We start from the raw sequence: 21,192 nt of genomic DNA on the forward strand, positions 1-21,192 counted from the left end.
GGGTCGCGCCTGCGGCGCGTTACTTAAGTCGTCGACTGCATTTTTTGATTTTAATTTAAAATTTATATATAAAAAGTAAGAAAAAAGTATTTAATTACATTAAAAATATTCAATAAAATTATGAAAAAATGAAATATATTTAATAAACAAAACGGAAATATATAAGGAAAAAAGTTACAAAATATATAAATATATAATGTTGGATAATTTATCATGAGATGCAAATATATAAATGTCATAAATTATAATGAAATTTGAAAAAGATGACATCTATATAAGTTACAAAATTTAAATCGTAGAGTAATTCCTGGCAGAAAATTGTTTCTGCTACAAACATCATTCCATTGGTATCCTAATTTTGTTTTCTTCCTTGGATAATTCTTCTTAATAACATAAAATTTGTTATCTCGATCATCATCAGTACAGATTTTTAATTCATCGAATGAATATAATCTGATAAATTGACTAAATGGTATTTGTAAATCCTACAAATTTTTTTATAAAAATAGTCAGATATAGTTAAAAAAATGAATAATAAAATAATAATAAATAGAAATTGAAAGTATTACTCAACTAATGTGGTTTTTGTAACCATTTCTGGTGTTAATATGATATCAAACCATATGGTACACCGCGGAAAAGTGCTTCTACTATGGAATGGTCGTAATTGATTGGAAGATTCAATGACATGTTTAGAAATAATGCGGAAGCATCGATAACCATAGTATGCAAGTTTAACATCCACATTGTTATCTAATTCAAGAAAATTAGTTAATGCATTCCAACCACCGATTATAAGAGGATGATCAAAGTTGTTGTTAAAGTGCAACAAATTAGAACAACCTCCGTTGTGTAAAATATGCCAAATACTTGTTAGCTCTCTCCAATATTGAAGAACGAATTTTGGATCTACCTCCGCATAAAACTAAAAGAAATGTATGAGAAATAGAAAACTGAAATATAGGTTATGATGAACGCATTATCGAGAATTTAAATGTGATTTAGTTTTTTTTAGATAATGCTGAATAATGAAGAAATTTATGAATTAATTGACATTAAAATAGTTGGATAATTACCTGATTTCCATAATGAATAATATGAAAAGTGGTTTTTGGTGTAGTAGCAAGTATTTCTCTAATGTTATTTCCATCAATAATTTCCATTTTAAAAGATAAAAAATGATTTGATTAGTTATGATTTTTTTGTCATGGACATGATGTTTTATAGTGGAAAATAAGCACTATGTTATGATGCATGAAGTGAAAATTTAAGATGTGATGGATGGTAAGATATGTTGATGTTGTGAGATTTTTTGGTTATTTATAGGTTTAATTACACATTTGGTCCCTTACGTTTATTTTAGGTTTCAATTTGGTCCCTTACGTTTAAAAAGTATCAATTTGGTCCCTTACGTTTATTTTAAGTTTCAAGTTAGTCCTTTCCGTTAGTTTTGTCACTAACACCGTTTGAATAGTACACGTGTCAGCGTGTCCAAGTGCCACGTGTCAGTCCACGTATGCAAATTGACTGCCACATGTGACAAAATTGACGGAAAGGACCAACTTGAAACCTAAAATAAACGTAAGGGACCAAATTGATACTTTTTAAACGTAAGGGACCAAATTGAAACCTAAAATAAACGTAAGGGACCAAATGTATAGTTAAGCCTTATTTATAATATATTGTATATATGTATGTATGTATGTATGTATGTATGTATGTATGTATGTATGTATGTATGTATGTATGTATGTATGTATGTATGTATGTATGTATATATATGTGTAATATATATTTTTTTTTATGTAAATAGAATATATTGGAAGTTGTTCCTAATATAAAAAATGTAAATTTACATGTGAATAATAAAAATATTATATAAATGTATTATAATTAATAATGTGATGTGATGTAACAATAAAAGTGTTGGAGTTGATTATGTATTATTTTGTATAGGCTATAAATATTATTGCATAATATCTTTAGTTCATATTTTGGTCATAGATATCCTTTGCAAGTTTTATAGAGCTTTTGAAGATGGAAGAACCTTCCCTTGAAGATTTGAACTCTGTTTTTAATTTGGAACCAAAAGCTTTGTTTTCTGTGACATCCTTATCATTTCAGGTATGAGTTGATTTTGATAAAGTTTTATTTAATCGTTAGATAAAATCTAGATTTTGTAGAATCATGTTTTTGCTTATTATAATTTGAGTGAAGTAGATAAAGTTGTATCTAATGTTGTATTTTAATTTTATTTGTAGGAATTTGCTGAAATAGATCCTAAGTATCGAAAATAATTGGATTTTCCATTAGGATTAAAGTGGTATGTTAAGAACAAATTTGGTCCTCACCATACTCTGACCTGCACATTAGGTTCTATATTTCCTTTGATTACTGGTGGACGGAAAGAACTGAGAGAGTATTACCGATTTCCTGATGATGTTGAAGTAACTTTTACTTATTTTGGATATGATTGTTTTGCAATTAAGATGATAAAGACACTTGATAGTTGTGGTGAAATACCTTATTTTCATAGTAGAAGTGTCTTTCCTTTGAAAACTACATATTTTGATGTTACAATGAAGGGTGATATGACAATGGAAGAGAATTTAGTTAAGTATATGATTTACGATTAATATTTCGTTTTATCATTTAATATAATTGTTAGCATTCAATTTTATAACTTACAATTATTTTTTTGTATCAGACAATAGAATGTTCTGATTTTAATGAATATCTGAAGGAGAACAATTGGCCTGCACCGGCTGCTTGCTTAGATGATGGAGAGGTGTATGATTTGAAGGTGAGAGGAAGGCGGTCTCCTTATAAGATTCAATTGGGTTATTTCTGGAATCATTTTTGTCAATGCAACGATTTTTACAAAGGTGATATTCTGCGTTTTAAGTTTGATTCAGATGTAGCAACATGAGAAAAGAAGTGTCATGTCTACTGTCATACCCCAATTTTTGACCTAAGATCCCATCTCATATTCTCATGCATCATTAATAAAAAAATAATAAAATACAAGATATCTTGTTGTGCTTGCCTCTTTGGTAAGACATGGTTTTGAATCAAGAAAGTCAAGAAAGGGTTCCAAAAATCAAAGACTAGGGTTTTGAAATTTTTCTAAGTATAGAAAATTTCATGTTCATGGAGCCAACTTATCAAGATCATATCTTCTTCCTCAAGTATCATAAATTTGCAAACAAAGACTCTGTGGAAAGCTCTCATGGCATATTGAAATGTGGTAAAAAGATTTGAAGTCAACAGGATCTTTAAAATGCTTAAAATGGATGACCAAAGTTGATTCTCCAAGTTGTTGAAAATCTCAACACTTAGAAATTTTTTCCAAGTATTTTGACCTTATCAAGTGCATGTAGTTTCAAGTTTATAACTTCCAATCCAAGCAACCATTCTAAGCAAACAAGAGCTTCATGTCAAGATTTCATTTGATACTGTATCATGGTGAAGAGTTTGGATTCAGAAGAGTTCTTGAATGGCTTATAACAACAAGGAAACATGAGATGTCAAATTGTAAAAACTGTCAAAAACACTTAGAATATTTTCTAAGTGTCAGACAGCTTTATGTTTGAATTTTGGTGGCTAGTTTTCTCTATGATAGCAATGGATTCAGGACACGTTATCAACATAAAAGTTGTAGAGGAGAATTCCATATTTCCAATGACACCAAGACCATGAATTTATATTTCTTGAGAACCAAGTTTCGAAGGGGTGAAGTGACCATGTTAGAGATGATTTATGGGTCAAAAAACCATGTCAAGTTCTTGCTCAAACCAAATCCAAACCTTGTGATCAGTAATTGCAGGCCTATGTTGCTTCTAAATCTCAACAAAACTGATGTTTTACACAGACTTTTAGTGCATTATCCAAGTGTTTGAAGCATTGTCCAAATTACATGTCCTTTTTGGAGCACTTTTTGCATAAAGTTTCATTGACATTTTGTAAAGCTTGCTTTTCTCCAACAACTCATGCATTGAGCTTTGTTATTGTTTCCTCTGATCACACTCCATCTCAAAGTTTAGAAGCAACTTCCTAAACTCAGAGAAAGCTTCCCACATTGCCTCCTTGTTCACTCCATCTCATCTTGGAACCATGATGCTTTTGAACCACTTTTGTAACTTTGGTGACAAACCAGCATTGAGATGCAACTAGAGTCAATTCCATCAACTTCTGAAGACACATTGGAACCTCTATAAAAGCCCCTCAAGCCTCAGAACTAAGACATCAACAAACATCCACAAAATCCACTCAAAAACTCCATTACTACTCTTTCAAAAATCTTAATTTCGAAACTTGCATTTCCTCAAAGTTTCTTCCAATTTTTCCATTGAATCATCATCCATACACCATAAATAAACTTCTGTATGCATTTATCATCAACTGTAACACCTCCATTACCATCTCCCAAATCCCATTTTTTGTCACTTTCAACTTGAATTTGGTAGAACATTTCAGAAGGTTTAAAGGAAAAGTAACTATACCATTACACTCCCGGGGACTCAAGGAAGCTAAAGGTATCATTTTCTCATCTCGAAACATCATTTGAAGGGGCATTGGACCTTGCTCCAATTATTATTGTTGCCAAAATAGAGAGATTGGTTCAAGTATAGCATACTGTGTATTATTATGTAAATTGAGGAAAGGTTTGTTACATATATATAGCCTAAGTAATAGTGCCGTTGTAACTATATAAGGCAAAATATGATATTATTCACATATTGACCAAATCACATTAACTAATACTAATTACAAATTAAACTAATTTGATCATGTAATATCAGTAGTTAAAACTCCCCCACAAGCTGGACTATGGATGTCATGAAGGCCAAGCTTGGATATGAGAGTGAGGAATGAGGGACTGTGTAAAGGTTTTGTAAAAACATCGGCTGTTTGTGCAGTAGAAGGTATGGGAAAAAGCCGCAGCAAACCACTTTGAATCTTCTCTCTTATGATGTGACAATCTATTTCAATGTGTTTAGTACGTTCATGGAAAGTGGGATTATGGGCAAGGTAGATGGCTGATTTATTGTCGCAAAAAACAGAAGCAGCGGAAGAGAAAGAGATGTGCATTTCTTTAAAGAGATACATCAGCCATTGCAATTCACATGTAAGGCTTGCTAGTGCGCGATATTCAGCTTCAGTACTTGATTTGGAGACAGTGGACTGCTTCTTGGATTTCCATGAAATAAGAGAGGAGCCAAGAAACACACAATAGCCCGTAACAGATTTCCTTGTTGTAGGACAAGTTGCCCAGTCAGAATCTGCAAAACCAGAAAGTTTTAAATTAGAGTTTGCCGAATAAAATAATCCTTTGCCGGGGGCAGTTTTCAAATATTGTAAAACTCTAATAGCAGCTTGATAGTGAACTTGTTGAGGTTTTGAGACAAATTGGCTTAATTGTTGAACGGCAAAAGATATATCAGGACGAGTAGTAGTTAAGTAAATAAGTCTGCCTATGAGTCTTCTATATTGAGTTTCATCATTATAGAGTGGGGAATCTGAATTTTGGAGTTTTAAAGAAATATCATAAGGAGTAAGAGAGGATTTTGCAGCAAGATTACCACTATCCTCTAGAAGTTCAAGAGTATATTTTCTTTGATTAAGTAAAATGCCTTGTTTGCTTCTAGCAACCTCAAGACCCAAAAAATATCTCAAGGGACCCAAGTCTTTAATTTTAAAAAGATCATTAAGAAAGGATTTAACATTCTGGATTTCAGATATATCATTTCCAGCTAAAACAATGTCATCAACATATACTAACAGTGCAGTAAATGAAGACTCATTAAATTTTGTAAAAAGGGAAAAATCAGAAGAGGATTGTATATAACCAAAGGAAATGAGGGATTCAGATAATTTAGAATACCATTGTCTACTTGCCTGCTTGAGACCATATATAGATTTTTGAAGCTTACATACCTTGGTTGTTTTAGTATCTGAATTATGGATGTTCATACCGGGAGGCAAAGACATAAAAATTTATTCATGGAGATCTCCATGTAAGAAAGCATTGTTAACATCAAGTTGTTCAAGATACCAACCTTTAATGGAAGCTAAAGCAAGTAAAGTTCTAACAGTTGTTAGTTTAGCAACAGGTGAATAAGTATCAAAATAATCAACTCCTTCTAATTGAGTATATCCTTTAGCTACTAATCTAGCCTTATACCTTTCAATAGAACCATCTGCATGATATTTAACTTTATAAACCCACTTACAACCAATAGGAACTTTACCTTTAGGGAGGTCGACTATGGACCAAGTATTAGTAGCATTGAGAGCATCAATTTCTTCCTGCATAGCTGTTATCCAGCAATTATGTTTGCTGGCTTGAGTAAATGTTTTAGGTTCAGTAATAGAGGAAATGGATAAACAAAATTGTTTGTAAGGAGCGCTGCATTGCTCGTAAGTGAGAACAGAAGATAAAGGAAACATAGTTGATTGTTTGTGATGTAAAGAGGGGGAAGAAGAAGTAAGAAGGCTGCAGTGGTAATCTTGTAGATACCCAGGCCTATTTTTAATGCAGGTAGAATGTCTAGTAGGAGCGGGAGCTGGGTCATTAGGAGAAACCGGTGTAGGGGCGGTATCATTTGACATGTTGATATCATTTGGTGTTGGAGCATAATTTGGTATAGTGTCAGTAGGCATATTGGTTTCATTTGACAATGAAGTGATAGGTTCAAGATCTTGACTATCCATATCAAGGTTAGGGGTACAATTAGAAGTATCAGAGACTGTTGTCTTAAAAAATGGAAAAATAGTTTCATAAAATATAACATTTCGAGAAACAATGAATTCATGACTAATAATATCATATAAAAAATATCCCTTTGTACCATCTCTATAACCTAAAAATATGCACTTTCTAGCACGAGTATCAAACTTAGTTCTATGATTTTGAATAGTAGAAGCATATGCTAAACAACCAAAAGATTTTAAATGCAGAAATGTAGGAGGTTTTTGATAAAGAAGATTATAAGGAGTATTGTTTTTAAGAAGAGGTGTAGGTATCCTATTTATTAAATGAACAGCATGTTGAATAGAAAAATGCCAAAAATTAGAAGGTAAAGAAGCTTGAAAAGAGAGGGATCGAGCAACATTGAGGATATGTTGATGTTTCCTCTCAACAATTCCATTTTGTTGAGGAGATTCAACACATGATCTTTGATGAAGGATTCCTTTAGAGAGAAAAAAAATCGGTCATTAGAAATTCACATCCATTATCACTTCTTAAACATTTAAGTTTAGTATTAAATTGATTTTCAATATAAGAGACAAAATTAATAATATGATTTCTAGTTTCACTCTTAAGTTTCATGAGAATAATCCAAGTAAATCTACTATAATCATCAACAAGGGTTAGAAAATATCTATGTCCAGATACTGAAGGAGTAGCATAAGGACCCCATATGTCAGCATGTAACAAATCAAAAGTCTTACTAGAATGAGTAATACTATTAGGATAAGGAAGAGTTCTTTGTTTAGCAAAATGGCAAACATCACACAGAGTATTTTTATTATGATTCTTGTAAGCAATAAAGGGAAAATTTGATGCAATACATTTGTGGATAGAATCAGAGATATGACCTAATCTACAATGCCATAAAGAGGCAGCATCCATGTTATTGGAAACAGAATTACAGGAAAACATAGGAGAAAGTAAAGAAACCGGGGCATGGACTTGTAATGCATACAAATCTCCATGTCTCTCAGTTGTACCAATCATTTTCTTGGTGGAATTCTGCAAAGTCAAACAATTATTAGGATGGAAGGTAATATGACAATCCAAAGAAGTAAGTAACTTAGTTACAGAAATTAAATTAACATTAAAAGATGGTATGTAATACACATTAGATAATGTAATTGAAGATGAAAGTTTAACAGTTACTGAGATAGTAGCATTGGTTTTGTGACCATTAGGCAATCCCATGGTAAAAGGAGGTATAGTTTTATAACTAGTAAAATTTTCAAGAGAACAAGTAATATGATCAGTGGCACCTGTATCCATGATCCAAAGGACAACTTGCTTACCCATTTGTGGAGATGAAATAGAATGAATAGATGCAGACTGAGAAAGAACAGAGTTGGCGGTAGCTTGTTGTTGAGGAGACTTTGTAGTGGTAGAAGTTAAATTATTTTGAAGTAGGTGGATAATTTGTTGATATTGCTCCTGAATGGTACTTTAAGAAGGAGTATTTGGTGTTGTTTCTTGAGTTGAGTTTTGTTCATAGGCAAAATTTTCAGCAAGATTAACATAAGCCTTGTTGTTCTGCTGTTGGAAACCAGGAGGATATCCATATTTGACAAAACAATTTTGAACAATGTGGTTATTTTTCCCACAATGAGTACAACCACCAGTATCACGACCACCGCCGAGTCCACCACGACCACCGCTGAAATTAGCACGGCCTCTTCCTTTATTGGGGTATTGGCTCTTTCCACGACCCCCCCCCCCCCCCCCCCCCCCCCCCCCCCCATTGGAAGAAGAAGATTGAACTTGCATAGCAAGGGGTTGTTTTTCAGTGCTAGGATCAGGAAGGATTGGGAGGTTTAATTGACGTTCTTGACCTAAAACCATGGAGAAGGTTTTTGACAAATTTGGGAGGGGTTCAATTAACATGATATGGGATCTAACATGAGAGTATTGCTCATTTAATCCTTTTAGAAATTTGATTACCTTGTCTTGTTCCTTATATTTTTGAAAATCTGAAGCAGCACCACAAGTGCAAGGAATTGCACAAGTGCAATTTTTGGTATGACGAAAATTGTCGATTTCTTCCCACATCGCAGTTAATTGAGTATAATAATTAGAGATATCGAGAGTACCTTGTTGAAATCGAGTTAGATCATCTTGAATATCAGCGATTCGAAAAATATCACCTTGTGAGAAATGAAGTTCAAGATTGGTCCAAACAGAAGAAGCTTTGTCGATCCATAGAATGGATTTGGAGATGCTTTCAGAAATTGAGCGTTGAAGCCATGACAGAACCATGTTGTTGCAGCGGATCCATTGTTCGTACAAGGCATGCGTTGGTGAAGGACACAAAAACGAGCCGTCGACAAATCGAAGCTTATTCTTGGAAATTAGGGCTACCTTCATCGCCCGAGACCACGAAGAGTAATTCTTGCTATTAAGTAGTGGTGTAACAAGAATCAAAGAAGGGTTTTCATTGGGGTGAAGGTAATATGGATTTGAAGGGTTGGTGGCAAAATCTGTGAAAGTATTTGCATCCATGGTTGTTTGAAAAGAAAAGAGTAACAACAAGAGAAGAAACGCAAAAAAAATTTAAAAATCAGAGTAAATCTGATACCATATTAATGTTGCCAAAATAGAGAGATTGGTTCAAGTATAGCATACTGTGTATTATTATGTAAATTGAGGAAAAGTTTGTTACATATATATAGCCTAAGTAATAGTGCCGTTGTAACTATATAAGGCAAAATATGATATTATTCACATATTGACCAAATCACATTAACTAATACTAATTACAAATTAAACTAATTTGATCATGTAATATCAGTAGTTAAAACCAATAGGTAAATTTTCGTGATCTTGAACTCCATCATACATGCATTATCTTTGAATGTTTCGTGAATACAAAATGTATACCATGATGTGAGAAGTGAAAGCCCCATTCGCATGAGTTCTGATTGTACTTAAATAATATTTAATTTGTATTTGAAGTTTTAGGGTTCTTACTTTAATTTGCAAAATTCGAATGTTTGAGGAAGAATTGATAAACTTTAAGTGTATATTCATAATCCTCATTAAATTAGGAGCAAAATGGTATATTAACATATCAAATTTGGTGAGAAAATGAAGAAACACGTTTTTTAACTTTGGCTAGTTTAGTACTTATATCGATTCTGCGTATTTAATCATGATTCGCGCGCTGGCTCAGTTGGCTGAGTGTTTGGTTTGGTCATAGGGAGGTCACGGGTTCAACACCCTCCTCTGCCGTTTTTAAAAACCCTTTTATTTTATTTCTTTTTTTATTGTTATATATATCATTAAAAATATCTAAAAAAATCCCAAAAAACATATTTCTTTGTTTTCTTTATCAAAAATACAAAAAATACTTTTCTTTATCATTTTAATTTAATTTTGTCTAAATCCAAGGGAAGAGATTGTTTTGTTGACTTTGTGTCATTATGTGATTTTTGCATGTTTACTTGTTTATCTTTGTTCTTTACTTTCAAAACACAAAATCCTAAACATTCAAAAAAACTAATCTCCAAAAAGAATCTTTTTTAAGAAACCTTGACTTTTGTCAAGAGATTTTCAACTCTTTTTCAATAAATGCTTTAACACACTTAAGCATATCCAAACATTTTCAAAAGACTAAAAATACAAAAACTCACTCAAACCTTTTTGCCATTTGGCTTTTGACTTTAAAAACTCTTTTCTCAAAGAGTTTAGACATGAGTCATCTATGGTTGAAAACTCAAATTCCCCATAACATTTAATCAAAAGATATTGATTCTTTTCCACCTAGGAGAGTTAGTGACATACTTGTTGATTTGATATCCAAGTTAGAGCCCTTCCCTTGTGAAGCAAAGATCTGTCGTCATCATGTTTGTGGTGGATTAAAGGAGTTTTAACTTAAGATGACAACTTGTCTCTTCTCCTAAAAACAATCAAACAAACCACTTTATTATTTTTACCCCGAACTACGAGGTTTTGATCCTTCATTGGTACGTAGGCATGATGAGACTTTCACGTCTTTCCAAATCAAAAATTAATAAAAAAAGATATTTCTTTCCTCATCTCCCCAATCATTTACAAGCAAACAATTTTAGCCAAAAACATATATATTACAAGAGGTTCTTATAGAGTACTATAGATGCTTATGGTGTTAATACCTTTGATCAGTGCATTTTAATGCACATTCTTCTACTATTGTACTAGTGTATTCCTATGGTTTAATTTACTATTTTCACTATTTTAATGTGTTTTTATGTTTAAGTTTATTTCTAACTTTATTTTATTTTCGCACTTAATTTATGAATAAATAGCACTTTGACACCCTTCCAGTCCGCAGGTCATAACTGGAGTTACAAATATCGGATTGAGGCGCGGGAAGATGCGTTGGAAAGCTGAGATCAAGAGATACATCTTTCATGTTGAGGCCAAAACCCAGTTCGGAGCGCAAGTGTGTCAAATAATTGCATCTATGTTCCAGACGAATTTAATTTCAGCACAACTTTATGTTTTTCGGCCCAATTGTTTTTTGGCCCATTTTGCTTGCTGTATTAAAACGAAAACCTGACCTAGGTCAGGGATTCATTCACTATTCACGAGAAAAATAAACAAACCCTAGCAGCCACCACTTGAATGGAGAACTAAACTTATTTTCGATCCATTGGTGTGAGGAATTCTTGTTCTTGATTCTTGAGGTTCGGTTTAATATCATTTCATATGTTTATGCTTATCATATATCAATTCAATTTTCGTGTTCCTATTTTATGTATGAGTTTGATTCAATTGATGCTTAATTATTCTGTTTCAAATTCATATATTCATGCTATTGAAACTATTCGAATTCGTTTATCGCTTGTTGAATTGATTTGAATAGGGAATTGATATATGCTTTTTCGCTTGTAAAAAGGGCTGAATGAGTTATTGTTATGATCTTATCTATGTTATTGTTGACGCTTGATCATCCCCATAGTTAATTGAACACGTTGATGCTTAATCAACGATTCTTTATAGAATTGAATTACGCTTGTTAAATTAGTTCTATAATCAGCCAAGCATAAACTAACGAATAATCTTTTGAGAACCTAGGATAGATGATAAACAAGATTTCCCTAAAACCAATGGATTGATTGCCCTTATATTGATTAATTTCGTCATCTCTTTACTGCTTTCAAATCGAAAACCCCCCCAATTTGCAACCTTTAAATTCATTCTAATATTGTTAAACCGATCGTGAGTCCTTGCGAAACGACCAAGGTTACTACCTTGTACTACTTATTTTAAAATTATTTTGATCACGAAACGACCGTGATCAAATTTGCGCCGTTGTCGGGGACTCATAATTGTGTTAATCAGTATTAGAATTGCTAGAATTGCTTGTTTCTTTTGTTATTGCGTGTCTGCCGTACGAAAAATTAAGAGACGAATTAGGGCTGATTTTGCGTCTGTTCTGCTTTTTGACCATCCCATTCCCTCAGAAAAAAATCAGGGTTCAAAGTCCCGTATTTTGAGACAAAATAACGGGACACCACCCTCTCAGCCCCAAATTCCTTGTTTTTCTATTTTATTTTAATTTTTTACTGATTTTGTATTTTCAAAAATATCCAAAAAAAATTGTGTCATCTTTATTTTAGTTAATTAGAATTTTCGTGGTATTTTTAGATTTTTTCTCATTCAGTTCGACCTATTTTCTATTTTACTCACCTATTTTCGTTGTAGGGACATAGTTGGAATTACCGTAATTGTTGTTTATCACTTCTTGCATGACCAGGTCTGCTGGACAGTTCCAATTAGTGCTTCCTGACCCTGAGATAGAAAGAACACTCCACGCACGCAAAAGGCTCAACCGAGCTAATAGCGTGCATTCCGGTAACATTGATTCTAACACTATATCTGATTCTGAGCCTGACTACTTGCATAACTTGTTTGCTTCGGATTCTGAACTTGATTTTGAAATGGCTGATAATAGAACCTTAAGGCAATTAGCTGCTCCTGATGTGAATTATAATGGCTTGTGTATTGAATATGATGCTGCTGCTGTTCCTTTTGAATTAAAATTAGGTTTAATACACTTGTTGCCCAAGTTTAGTGGTCTTGCAGGTGAGGATCCGCACAAGCATTTTAAAGAATTCCAAGTGGTGTGTTCTACACCATTGAAGCCTGAAGGGATCACTGAAGATCACATCAAACTTCGAGCTTTTCCTTTTTCATTGCAGGGTGCAGCAAAGGATTGGATATATTATCTCGAGCCAAACTCAATTGCAAGCTGGACTGCCCTGAAAAAAGTGTTCTTGGAAAGATATTTTCCTGCTTCCAGAGCTGCCTCAATAAGAAAGGAGATTTGTGGTGTTAGACAAGGTAATGAGTCACTGACTGAGTATTGGGAGAGATTCAAACACTTGGTATCTAGCCCCGAGGGGCTAAGGTGTAGCGGCTGGTGCTGGTGCTTCTATGTCTGGTGGTTTTGGTGGAAGCCCTTCCACACTTTTATGGAGCAGCTTCAACCGCTGTCCTTTTGCTTTGAAAACCTTGCCAGTACCTGTACTTTTAATTTCTATAGCACCAGAAGGAAAAACATTAGTCACGACAAAGGGGCCAATCCACTTGGATCGAAACTTACCAACCATATCTTTCAGGCGAGACTTAAACAGCAAGACTTTTTGGCCAACAGAAAATTTCTTTTTGGAAATCATCTTATCATGGAAGTGCGTAGTCTTTTCTTTATCATGGGAGTGTTTGGTTGGGGCAGCCGGAATGTCAAGAACTTTAACCGTACAGACTGCCTCATTGACAACAACTTCACCTGTATGAATGTTATTATCCTGCAAATCAGATTCAATCTTAGCACAAATAGAGCAAAGGTTAGTGTTAGTAACTAAATCCATATAAAAAATAGAATGTTCTTCCACGGGATGTTTCATGGCATCAAAAATGTTAAACTTAGCGACAATGTCGCCAAACTCCATGGACATGGTTCCATCATAAACATCAACTTTTGTTCTTGCCGTTCTCATGAATGGTCGGCCTAGAATGATGGGTGCCCTGCTGGAATTAGTTTCTCCCTCCATGTCTAGAATGTAGAAATCTGCAGGAAGAATCAAGTCATTAACTTGCACCAGGACATCTTCTACCTTCCCAGCAGGGCGGGCATTGCTCCTGTTTGCTAATTGTACGATTAAACCTGTAGGCTGCAAAGGACCAAGATCAAGGTTATTATAAATAGAACTAGGCATAACATTAATACCTGCTCCCAGATCAAGCATACAATTTTCAAACTTGTGATCCCCAATGGAACAGGGAATAGCAAAAACTCCTGGATCATCACACTTTTCTGGCATGGTTTGACTGAGAACTGAGACATTAGCTGACGAACCAGTTTTGGGCTGAATGAAAGCAGAAACATTTCGTCCCAACCTGACTCTCTCATTTCCCTTCAACTTCCTCTTGTGTGTGCACAAGTCTTTCAGGAATTTTGCATATTTAGGAATCTGTTTAATTGCATCAAGGAGAGGAATGTTAACCGCACATTTTCTGAATACATCTAAAATCTCCTTGTCTTCCTCAACTGTCTTCTTGATATTTTTCTGCACCCTTTGAGGAAAAGGAATTGGTGGCACATATACTCTTTCTTTTTCGGGTTCGGTCTCAGTTGTAACAGAAGGAGGTTCAGGAGCAGATGATGATGCAACGGTTTTCTTCTTCTTTTTCTCTGGTGCTGGTTCTGACACTCTTCCAGATCGCAAAGTAATTGCACTCACATTCACATTCGGATTCGGCACTGTTTGTGCAGGAAGGTTACCAGAGCCCTGAGCTTGTAATTGGCCTATTGCATTAGCCATTTGTCCCATCTGTGTTGTCATGTGCCCCATCTGAGTTGTCAAGTTCTGAATGCTAACATCTGTTCGTTGTTGGTACTGTATGTTACTTGTAGCCATTTGCTTGACAAGGTCCTCCAATGAAGGTGAAGGGATGGCTGGTGGGGCAGAGGGGGCTGCAGCCTGTGACTGATTACCGTATCTGAGGTTTTGATGATTCCTCCAACTAGGATGATACTGGTTGGTGGAGAGGTCAGGATTGTTGTACCTGTTCTGATTGTAAAGGGCTGCTGCTGCTGCATATGCTTGAGGTAGCTCAGTTATTGTTTCATCCTGCAGAATAGGACATGTGTCGGTTGGATGTTCAGTAGAAGTACAAATGCCGCACACTTTAGCTATTTGAGGTCTATTAACTGCCAACTGTTTCACCAAGGAAGTAAGTTCATCAATTCTAGCATCAAACTTGGTTTCGAGCGCCTTGATGGAAGGAGAGGAAGACTGAACCTCATTCACACTTGCAGAATTATTTCTAGTTGTAAACTGTTGCGAGTTGAGTGACATGTTCTCGATCAAGGCCTTTGCAGCAGCTGGAGTTTTATCAACAAGTGCTCCACCACTAGCAGCATCCAAAATGTTTCTATCCATTGGTAGCAACCCCTCATAGAAATACTGGATGAGTAATTGCTCGGTGATCTGGTGTTGAGGACAACTAGAAACTAGCTGCTTGAATCTTTCCCAGTATTCTGCCAATGATTCGTTTCCCTGCCTAATGCCGCATATTTCTTTTCTGATTGACGCAGCTCTAGAAGCGGGAAAGTATCTCTCTAGAAAGACCTTCTTCAAATCATTCCAAGTTGTGATAGAATTCGGCTCAAGATAGTACAGCCAATCTTTGGCAGCACCCTGGAGCGAGAATGGAAAAGCTCTGAGCTTGATGTGATCTTCTGTTATACCTTCAGGCCTCAATGGTGTAGAACAAACAACTTGAAATTCCTTCAAATGCTTATGCGGATCCTCACCTGCAAGACCATGAAACTTGGGCAACAAGTGTATCAAACCAGATTTCAATTCAAAAGGAATATCAACGTCAGTATATTGGATGCATAGACCATTGTAATTGACATCAGGAGCAGCAAGCTGCCTTAGTGTTCTTTGTTCAGCCATGTTATCAAAAGTAAGTTTAGAATCAAATAAAGTATGCAAAGAGAAACTATGTAAGAATCAGAATCAGATTCGTTAATGAAACAAAAAGAAAGAAGAGATATGGTTAAAATAGATTCAGAAAAATATAAAAACACGAAATTTAGTCTAATTAAGTAAAATAAGATTTTTGGAAATTAGTTTGGAATTTTCTGAAACTATAAAAACAGAAATAAATTAAAATAAAATAGTAAAACACGGAATTTGAACTTTTTAGGTTTCCGTCACCTATTTTGTTCCAAAATAGGGGATTTTGAACTCTGATTTTTTTCTAATGAACAGGTACAGGAAACACTAGATTTGGAGAAGATTTTCCAGAAAACTGTTTTTTTACGAAAACTGATTATTAGGGCACGTAAAAGCCAGAAAACACGGGAAAGCAAGGCTAGAACGCAACCACACAGAAACTGAGTCTAATATTAGCTAAAATCAATTGAGAGTCCCCGGCAACGGCGCCAATTTAATCACCGTCGTTTCGTGATCAAAATAATTTTAAAATAAGTAGTACAAGGTAGTAACCTTGGTCGTTTCGCAAGGACTCACAATCGGTTTAACAATGTTAGAATCAATTTAAAGATTGCAAATTGGGGGTTTTCGGTTTTGAAAACAGTAACAACAATAACGAATTTAATCAATGTGAAAGTAATCAATCCATTGGTTTTAGGAAATCTTGTTTATCATCTATCCTAGGTTCTCATAAGATTGTTCGTTAGTTTATGCTGGGCTGATTATGGAACTAATTTAACAAGCGAAAATCAATTCTATAAAGAATCGTTGATTAAGCACCAACGTGTTCAATTGACTATGGAGATGATCAAGCGTCACCGATAACATAGATAAAATCATAACAATAATTCATTCAGCCCCTTTTTACAAGCGAAAAAGCATATATCAATTTCTATTCAAATTAATTTATACAAGCGATGAATGAATTCGAATGGTCTCGATAGTATGAATATGAAACAGAATAATTAAGCATCAATTGTATCAAACTCATACATAAAGAAGGAGACACGAAAATTGATATATGATAAGCATAAACATATGAATTGATAATAAAACCGAACCTCAAGAATCAAGAACAAAATTCCTTACACCAATGGATTGAAAATAAGTTTAGTTCTCCATGAAGGTAGTGGCTGCTCTGGGGATTGGTTTCTCGTGAAATCAGAATGAAATAACCCTAGCTGCCTTTTTTTCGGTTTAAATAATACATGGAACGGGCCTTAAAACAATTGGGCCGAAAAATATAAAGTTGTGCTGAAATTAAATTCGTCTGGAACATAAACGCAATTATTTGACACACTTGCGCTCCGAACTGGGTTTTGGCCTCAACATAAAAGTCGTAGCTCTTGATCTCAGCTTTCCAACGCATCTTCCCGCGTCTCAATCCGATATTTGTAACTCCAGTTATGACCTGCGGACCGGAAGGGTGTCAAAGTGCTATTTATTCATAAATTAAGTGCGAAAATAAAATAGAGTTAGAAATAAACTTAAATATAAAAACACCTTAAAATAGTGAAAATAGTAAATTAAACCATAGGAATACACTAGTACAATAGTAGAAGAATGTGCATTAAAATGCACTGATCAAATTCCCCCACACTTGAACTTTTGCACTCCGAGCAAAACTCAAATGAAAAACTTAAAAACAAATCACAAGCAGTCAACATATTCCAGGTTTCAAGCTTCAAACCTTGGGTCAAAATTCAAAGATTGGCACAATTCTTATCTATCAACTTTCAATAATAATCTTGCGTGTGTGTGTGTACTGTCTCCCACTGTCAACCAAAGTAATGTCAAGATCCCTCTCTGAAACTACCATTCTAGATGCTAAGCTGTCATTCTTTTCCTATAATTTCAGATTTAACCAGAATTTCAGACTAGGGGGGGGCTATTTCTTTTCAAGAGATCCAAAGCTTTTCAACATCAACTCAGGGGCAACTACTTTCAAGCTTTATTATTGTTTATTATTTTTTGAAAAGAATTATTGTTTATTATTATTTATTGTTTTTAAGCTTTAGGTACTACTCCACCTTTTCACCTGACGGGATCTTACTTGTAATAAGTCCAACCTGTTACTCAGAGTAGAGCATCCTACACAGCACTTGTTCCTCCAGTTTCGGGCACAGGAACTTGTTCCTCCAGTTTCAGGCACAGGAACTTATTATATTCATTAGTTTTAGCTCTTAAGCAGTTTCCCTTTTTCTCAATTAATAGCAATGATCGGTCCATCTGTTACTCTAGCCTTTCCCCCACACTTAGTTCTAATCATACCCTCCATTATATTGAAATTAGAGAACTTAGTCTAAAGAATAAATATTTCAGAGGTTTATCTAGACATTACTAAGTTTGACAGTGTTCAAGCAGTTGTGCATTAAGTTGCAAAGACTATCATGTCAAGTATCAAAACAAAAAACTCCAAAAATTTCACTGACCCTACAGTTATCTGCCCTAGCCTTAGAACATGTGACTACTCATGACAATTTTTTTTATTTATTTATTTTTTTTTTAAAACACAAAAATGTAAATGTAAATGTAAAATGTCCCTCCCCCACACTTAAACCAGACAGTGTCCGCAATGTAATCTAAACATAAAGTGAGAGTAAAGGAAGGAACACACCCGAGGGGCTAAGGTGTAGCGGCTGGTGCTGGTGCTTCTATGTCTGGTGGTTTTGGTGGAAGCCCTTCCACACTTTTATGGAGCAGCTTCAACCGCTGTCCTTTTGCTTTGAAAACCTTGCCAGTACCTGTACTTTTAATTTCTATAGCACCAGAAGGAAAAACATTAGTCACGACAAAGGGGCCAATCCACTTGGATCGAAACTTACCAACCATATCTTTCAGGCGAGACTTAAACAGCAAGACTTTTTGGCCAACAGAAAATTTCTTTTTGGAAATCATCTTATCATGGAAGTGCGTAGTCTTTTCTTTATCATGGGAGTGTTTGGTTGGGGCAGCCGGAATGTCAAGAACTTTAACCGTACAGACTGCCTCATTGACAACAACTTCACCTGTATGAATGTTATTATCCTGCAAATCAGATTCAATCTTAGCACAAATAGAGCAAAGGTTAGTGTTAGTAACTAAATCCATATAAAAAATAGAATGTTCTTCCACGGGATGTTTCATGGCATCAAAAATGTTAAACTTAGCGACAATGTCGCCAAACTCCATGGACATGGTTCCATCATAAACATCAACTTTTGTTCTTGCCGTTCTCATGAATGGTCGGCCTAGAATGATGGGTGCCCTGCTGGAATTAGTTTCTCCCTCCATGTCTAGAATGTAGAAATCTGCAGGAAGAATCAAGTCATTAACTTGCACCAGGACATCTTCTACCTTCCCAGCAGGGCGGGCATTGCTCCTGTTTGCTAATTGTACGATTAAACCTGTAGGCTGCAAAGGACCAAGATCAAGGTTATTATAAATAGAACTAGGCATAACATTAATACCTGCTCCCAGATCAAGCATACAATTTTCAAACTTGTGATCCCCAATGGAACAGGGAATAGCAAAAACTCCTGGATCATCACACTTTTCTGGCATGGTTTGACTGAGAACTGAGACATTAGCTGAGGAACCAGTTTTGGGCTGAATGAAAGCAGAAACATTTCGTCCCAACCTGACTCTCTCATTTCCCTTCAACTTCCTCTTGTGTGTGCACAAGTCTTTCAGGAATTTTGCATATTTAGGAATCTGTTTAATTGCATCAAGGAGAGGAATGTTAACCGCACATTTTCTGAATACATCTAAAATCTCCTTGTCTTCCTCAACTGTCTTCTTGATATTTTTCTGCACCCTTTGAGGAAAAGGAATTGGTGGCACATATACTCTTTCTTTTTCGGGTTCGGTCTCAGTTGTAACAGAAGGAGGTTCAGGAGCAGATGATGATGCAACGGTTTTCTTCTTCTTTTTCTCTGGTGCTGGTTCTGACACTCTTCCAGATCGCAAAGTAATTGCACTCACATTCACATTCGGATTCGGCACTGTTTGTGCAGGAAGGTTACCAGAGCCCTGAGCTTGTAATTGGCCTATTGCATTAGCCATTTGTCCCATCTGTGTTGTCATGTGCCCCATCTGAGTTGTCAAGTTCTGAATGCTAACATCTGTTCGTTGTTGGTACTGTATGTTACTTGTAGCCATTTGCTTGACAAGGTCCTCCAATGAAGGTGAAGGGATGGCTGGTGGGGCAGAGGGGGCTGCAGCCTGTGACTGATTACCGTATCTGAGGTTTTGATGATTCCTCCAACTAGGATGATACTGGTTGGTGGAGAGGTCAGGATTGTTGTACCTGTTCTGATTGTAAAGGGCTGCTGCTGCTGCATATGCTTGAGGTAGCTCAGTTATTGTTTCATCCTGCAGAATAGGACATGTGTCGGTTGGATGTTCAGTAGAAGTACAAATGCCGCACACTTTAGCTATTTGAGGTCTATTAACTGCCAACTGTTTCACCAAGGAAGTAAGTTCATCAATTCTAGCATCAAACTTGGTTTCGAGCGCCTTGATGGAAGGAGAGGAAGACTGAACCTCATTCACACTTGCAGAATTATTTCTAGTTGTAAACTGTTGCGAGTTGAGTGACATGTTCTCGATCAAGGCCTTTGCAGCAGCTGGAGTTTTATCAACAAGTGCTCCACCACTAGCAGCATCCAAAATGTTTCTATCCATTGGTAGCAACCCCTCATAGAAATACTGGATGAGTAATTGCTCGGTGATCTGGTGTTGAGGACAACTAGAAACTAGCTGCTTGAATCTTTCCCAGTATTCTGCCAATGATTCGTTTCCCTGCCTAATGCCGCATATTTCTTTTCTGATTGACGCAGCTCTAGAAGCGGGAAAGTATCTCTCTAGAAAGACCTTCTTCAAATCATTCCAAGTTGTGATAGAATTCGGCTCAAGATAGTACAGCCAATCTTTGGCAGCACCCTGGAGCGAGAATGGAAAAGCTCTGAGCTTGATGTGATCTTCTGTTATACCTTCAGGCCTCAATGGTGTAGAACAAACAACTTGAAATTCCTTCAAATGCTTATGCGGATCCTCACCTGCAAGACCATGAAACTTGGGCAACAAGTGTATCAAACCAGATTTCAATTCAAAAGGAATATCAACGTCAGTATATTGGATGCATAGACCATTGTAATTGACATCAGGAGCAGCAAGCTGCCTTAGTGTTCTTTGTTCAGCCATGTTATCAAAAGTAAGTTTAGAATCAAATAAAGTATGCAAAGAGAAACTATGTAAGAATCAGAATCAGATTCGTTAATGAAACAAAAAGAAAGAAGAGATATGGTTAAAATAGATTCAGAAAAATATAAAAACACGAAATTTAGTCTAATTAAGTAAAATAAGATTTTTGGAAATTAGTTTGGAATTTTCTGAAACTATAAAAACAGAAATAAATTAAAATAAAATAGTAAAACACGGAATTTGAACTTTTTAGGTTTCCGTCACCTATTT

General features: G+C 35.4%; 4 protein-coding genes across 4 annotated transcripts; all 4 read right to left on the reverse strand.

The window, feature by feature from the left end:
* Window positions 1-4,788: 4,788 nt before the first annotated feature.
* LOC123914898 (uncharacterized mitochondrial protein AtMg00810-like) lies at window positions 4,789-5,991 on the reverse strand. Its single transcript, XM_045966057.1, has one exon. The coding sequence runs from the start codon at window positions 5,989-5,991 to the stop codon at window positions 4,789-4,791; it is 1,203 nt and encodes a 400-aa protein (XP_045822013.1).
* Window positions 5,992-8,197: 2,206 nt separating this feature from the next.
* LOC123914899 lies at window positions 8,198-9,250 on the reverse strand. Its single transcript, XM_045966059.1, has 2 exons — window positions 8,517-9,250; window positions 8,198-8,408 (listed from the first exon to the last, which is right to left on the reverse strand). Exons 1-2 carry the CDS (start codon window positions 9,248-9,250, stop codon window positions 8,198-8,200), a joined length of 945 nt encoding a protein of 314 aa, XP_045822015.1.
* Window positions 9,251-13,137: 3,887 nt separating this feature from the next.
* On the reverse strand, window positions 13,138-15,696 carry LOC123914900. The gene has a single exon (XM_045966060.1). It carries the CDS (start codon window positions 15,694-15,696, stop codon window positions 13,138-13,140), a length of 2,559 nt encoding a protein of 852 aa, XP_045822016.1.
* A 2,339-nt stretch (window positions 15,697-18,035) lies between these two features.
* On the reverse strand, window positions 18,036-20,922 carry LOC123914901. Its single transcript, XM_045966061.1, has 2 exons — window positions 18,483-20,922; window positions 18,036-18,040 (listed from the first exon to the last, which is right to left on the reverse strand). The coding sequence occupies exons 1-2, from the start codon at window positions 20,920-20,922 to the stop codon at window positions 18,036-18,038; spliced, it is 2,445 nt and encodes an 814-aa protein (XP_045822017.1).
* Window positions 20,923-21,192: the final 270 nt, after the last annotated feature.

This window comes from Trifolium pratense, linkage group LG3, assembly GCF_020283565.1.
Source record: "Trifolium pratense cultivar HEN17-A07 linkage group LG3, ARS_RC_1.1, whole genome shotgun sequence".
In the NCBI taxonomy this organism is placed as follows: Eukaryota; Viridiplantae; Streptophyta; class Magnoliopsida; order Fabales; family Fabaceae; genus Trifolium; species Trifolium pratense.

What these genes read in the sequence shown, in the direction of transcription:
- LOC123914898 (XM_045966057.1), bottom strand. Translation starts at nt 5,991, where the DNA reads ATGTCTTTGCCTCCCGGTATGAACATCCATAATTCAGATACTAAAACA.
- LOC123914899 (XM_045966059.1), bottom strand. Translation starts at nt 9,250, where the DNA reads ATGGATGCAAATACTTTCACAGATTTTGCCACCAACCCTTCAAATCCA. An exon ending in GAAAAACAACCCCTTGCTAT is followed by an intron (nt 8,409 to 8,516) that starts GCAAGTTCAATC and finishes TGCTAATTTCAG; the next exon opens with CGGTGGTCGTGGTGGACTCG.
- LOC123914900 (XM_045966060.1), bottom strand. Translation starts at nt 15,696, where the DNA reads ATGGCTGAACAAAGAACACTAAGGCAGCTTGCTGCTCCTGATGTCAAT.
- LOC123914901 (XM_045966061.1), bottom strand. Translation starts at nt 20,922, where the DNA reads ATGGCTGAACAAAGAACACTAAGGCAGCTTGCTGCTCCTGATGTCAAT.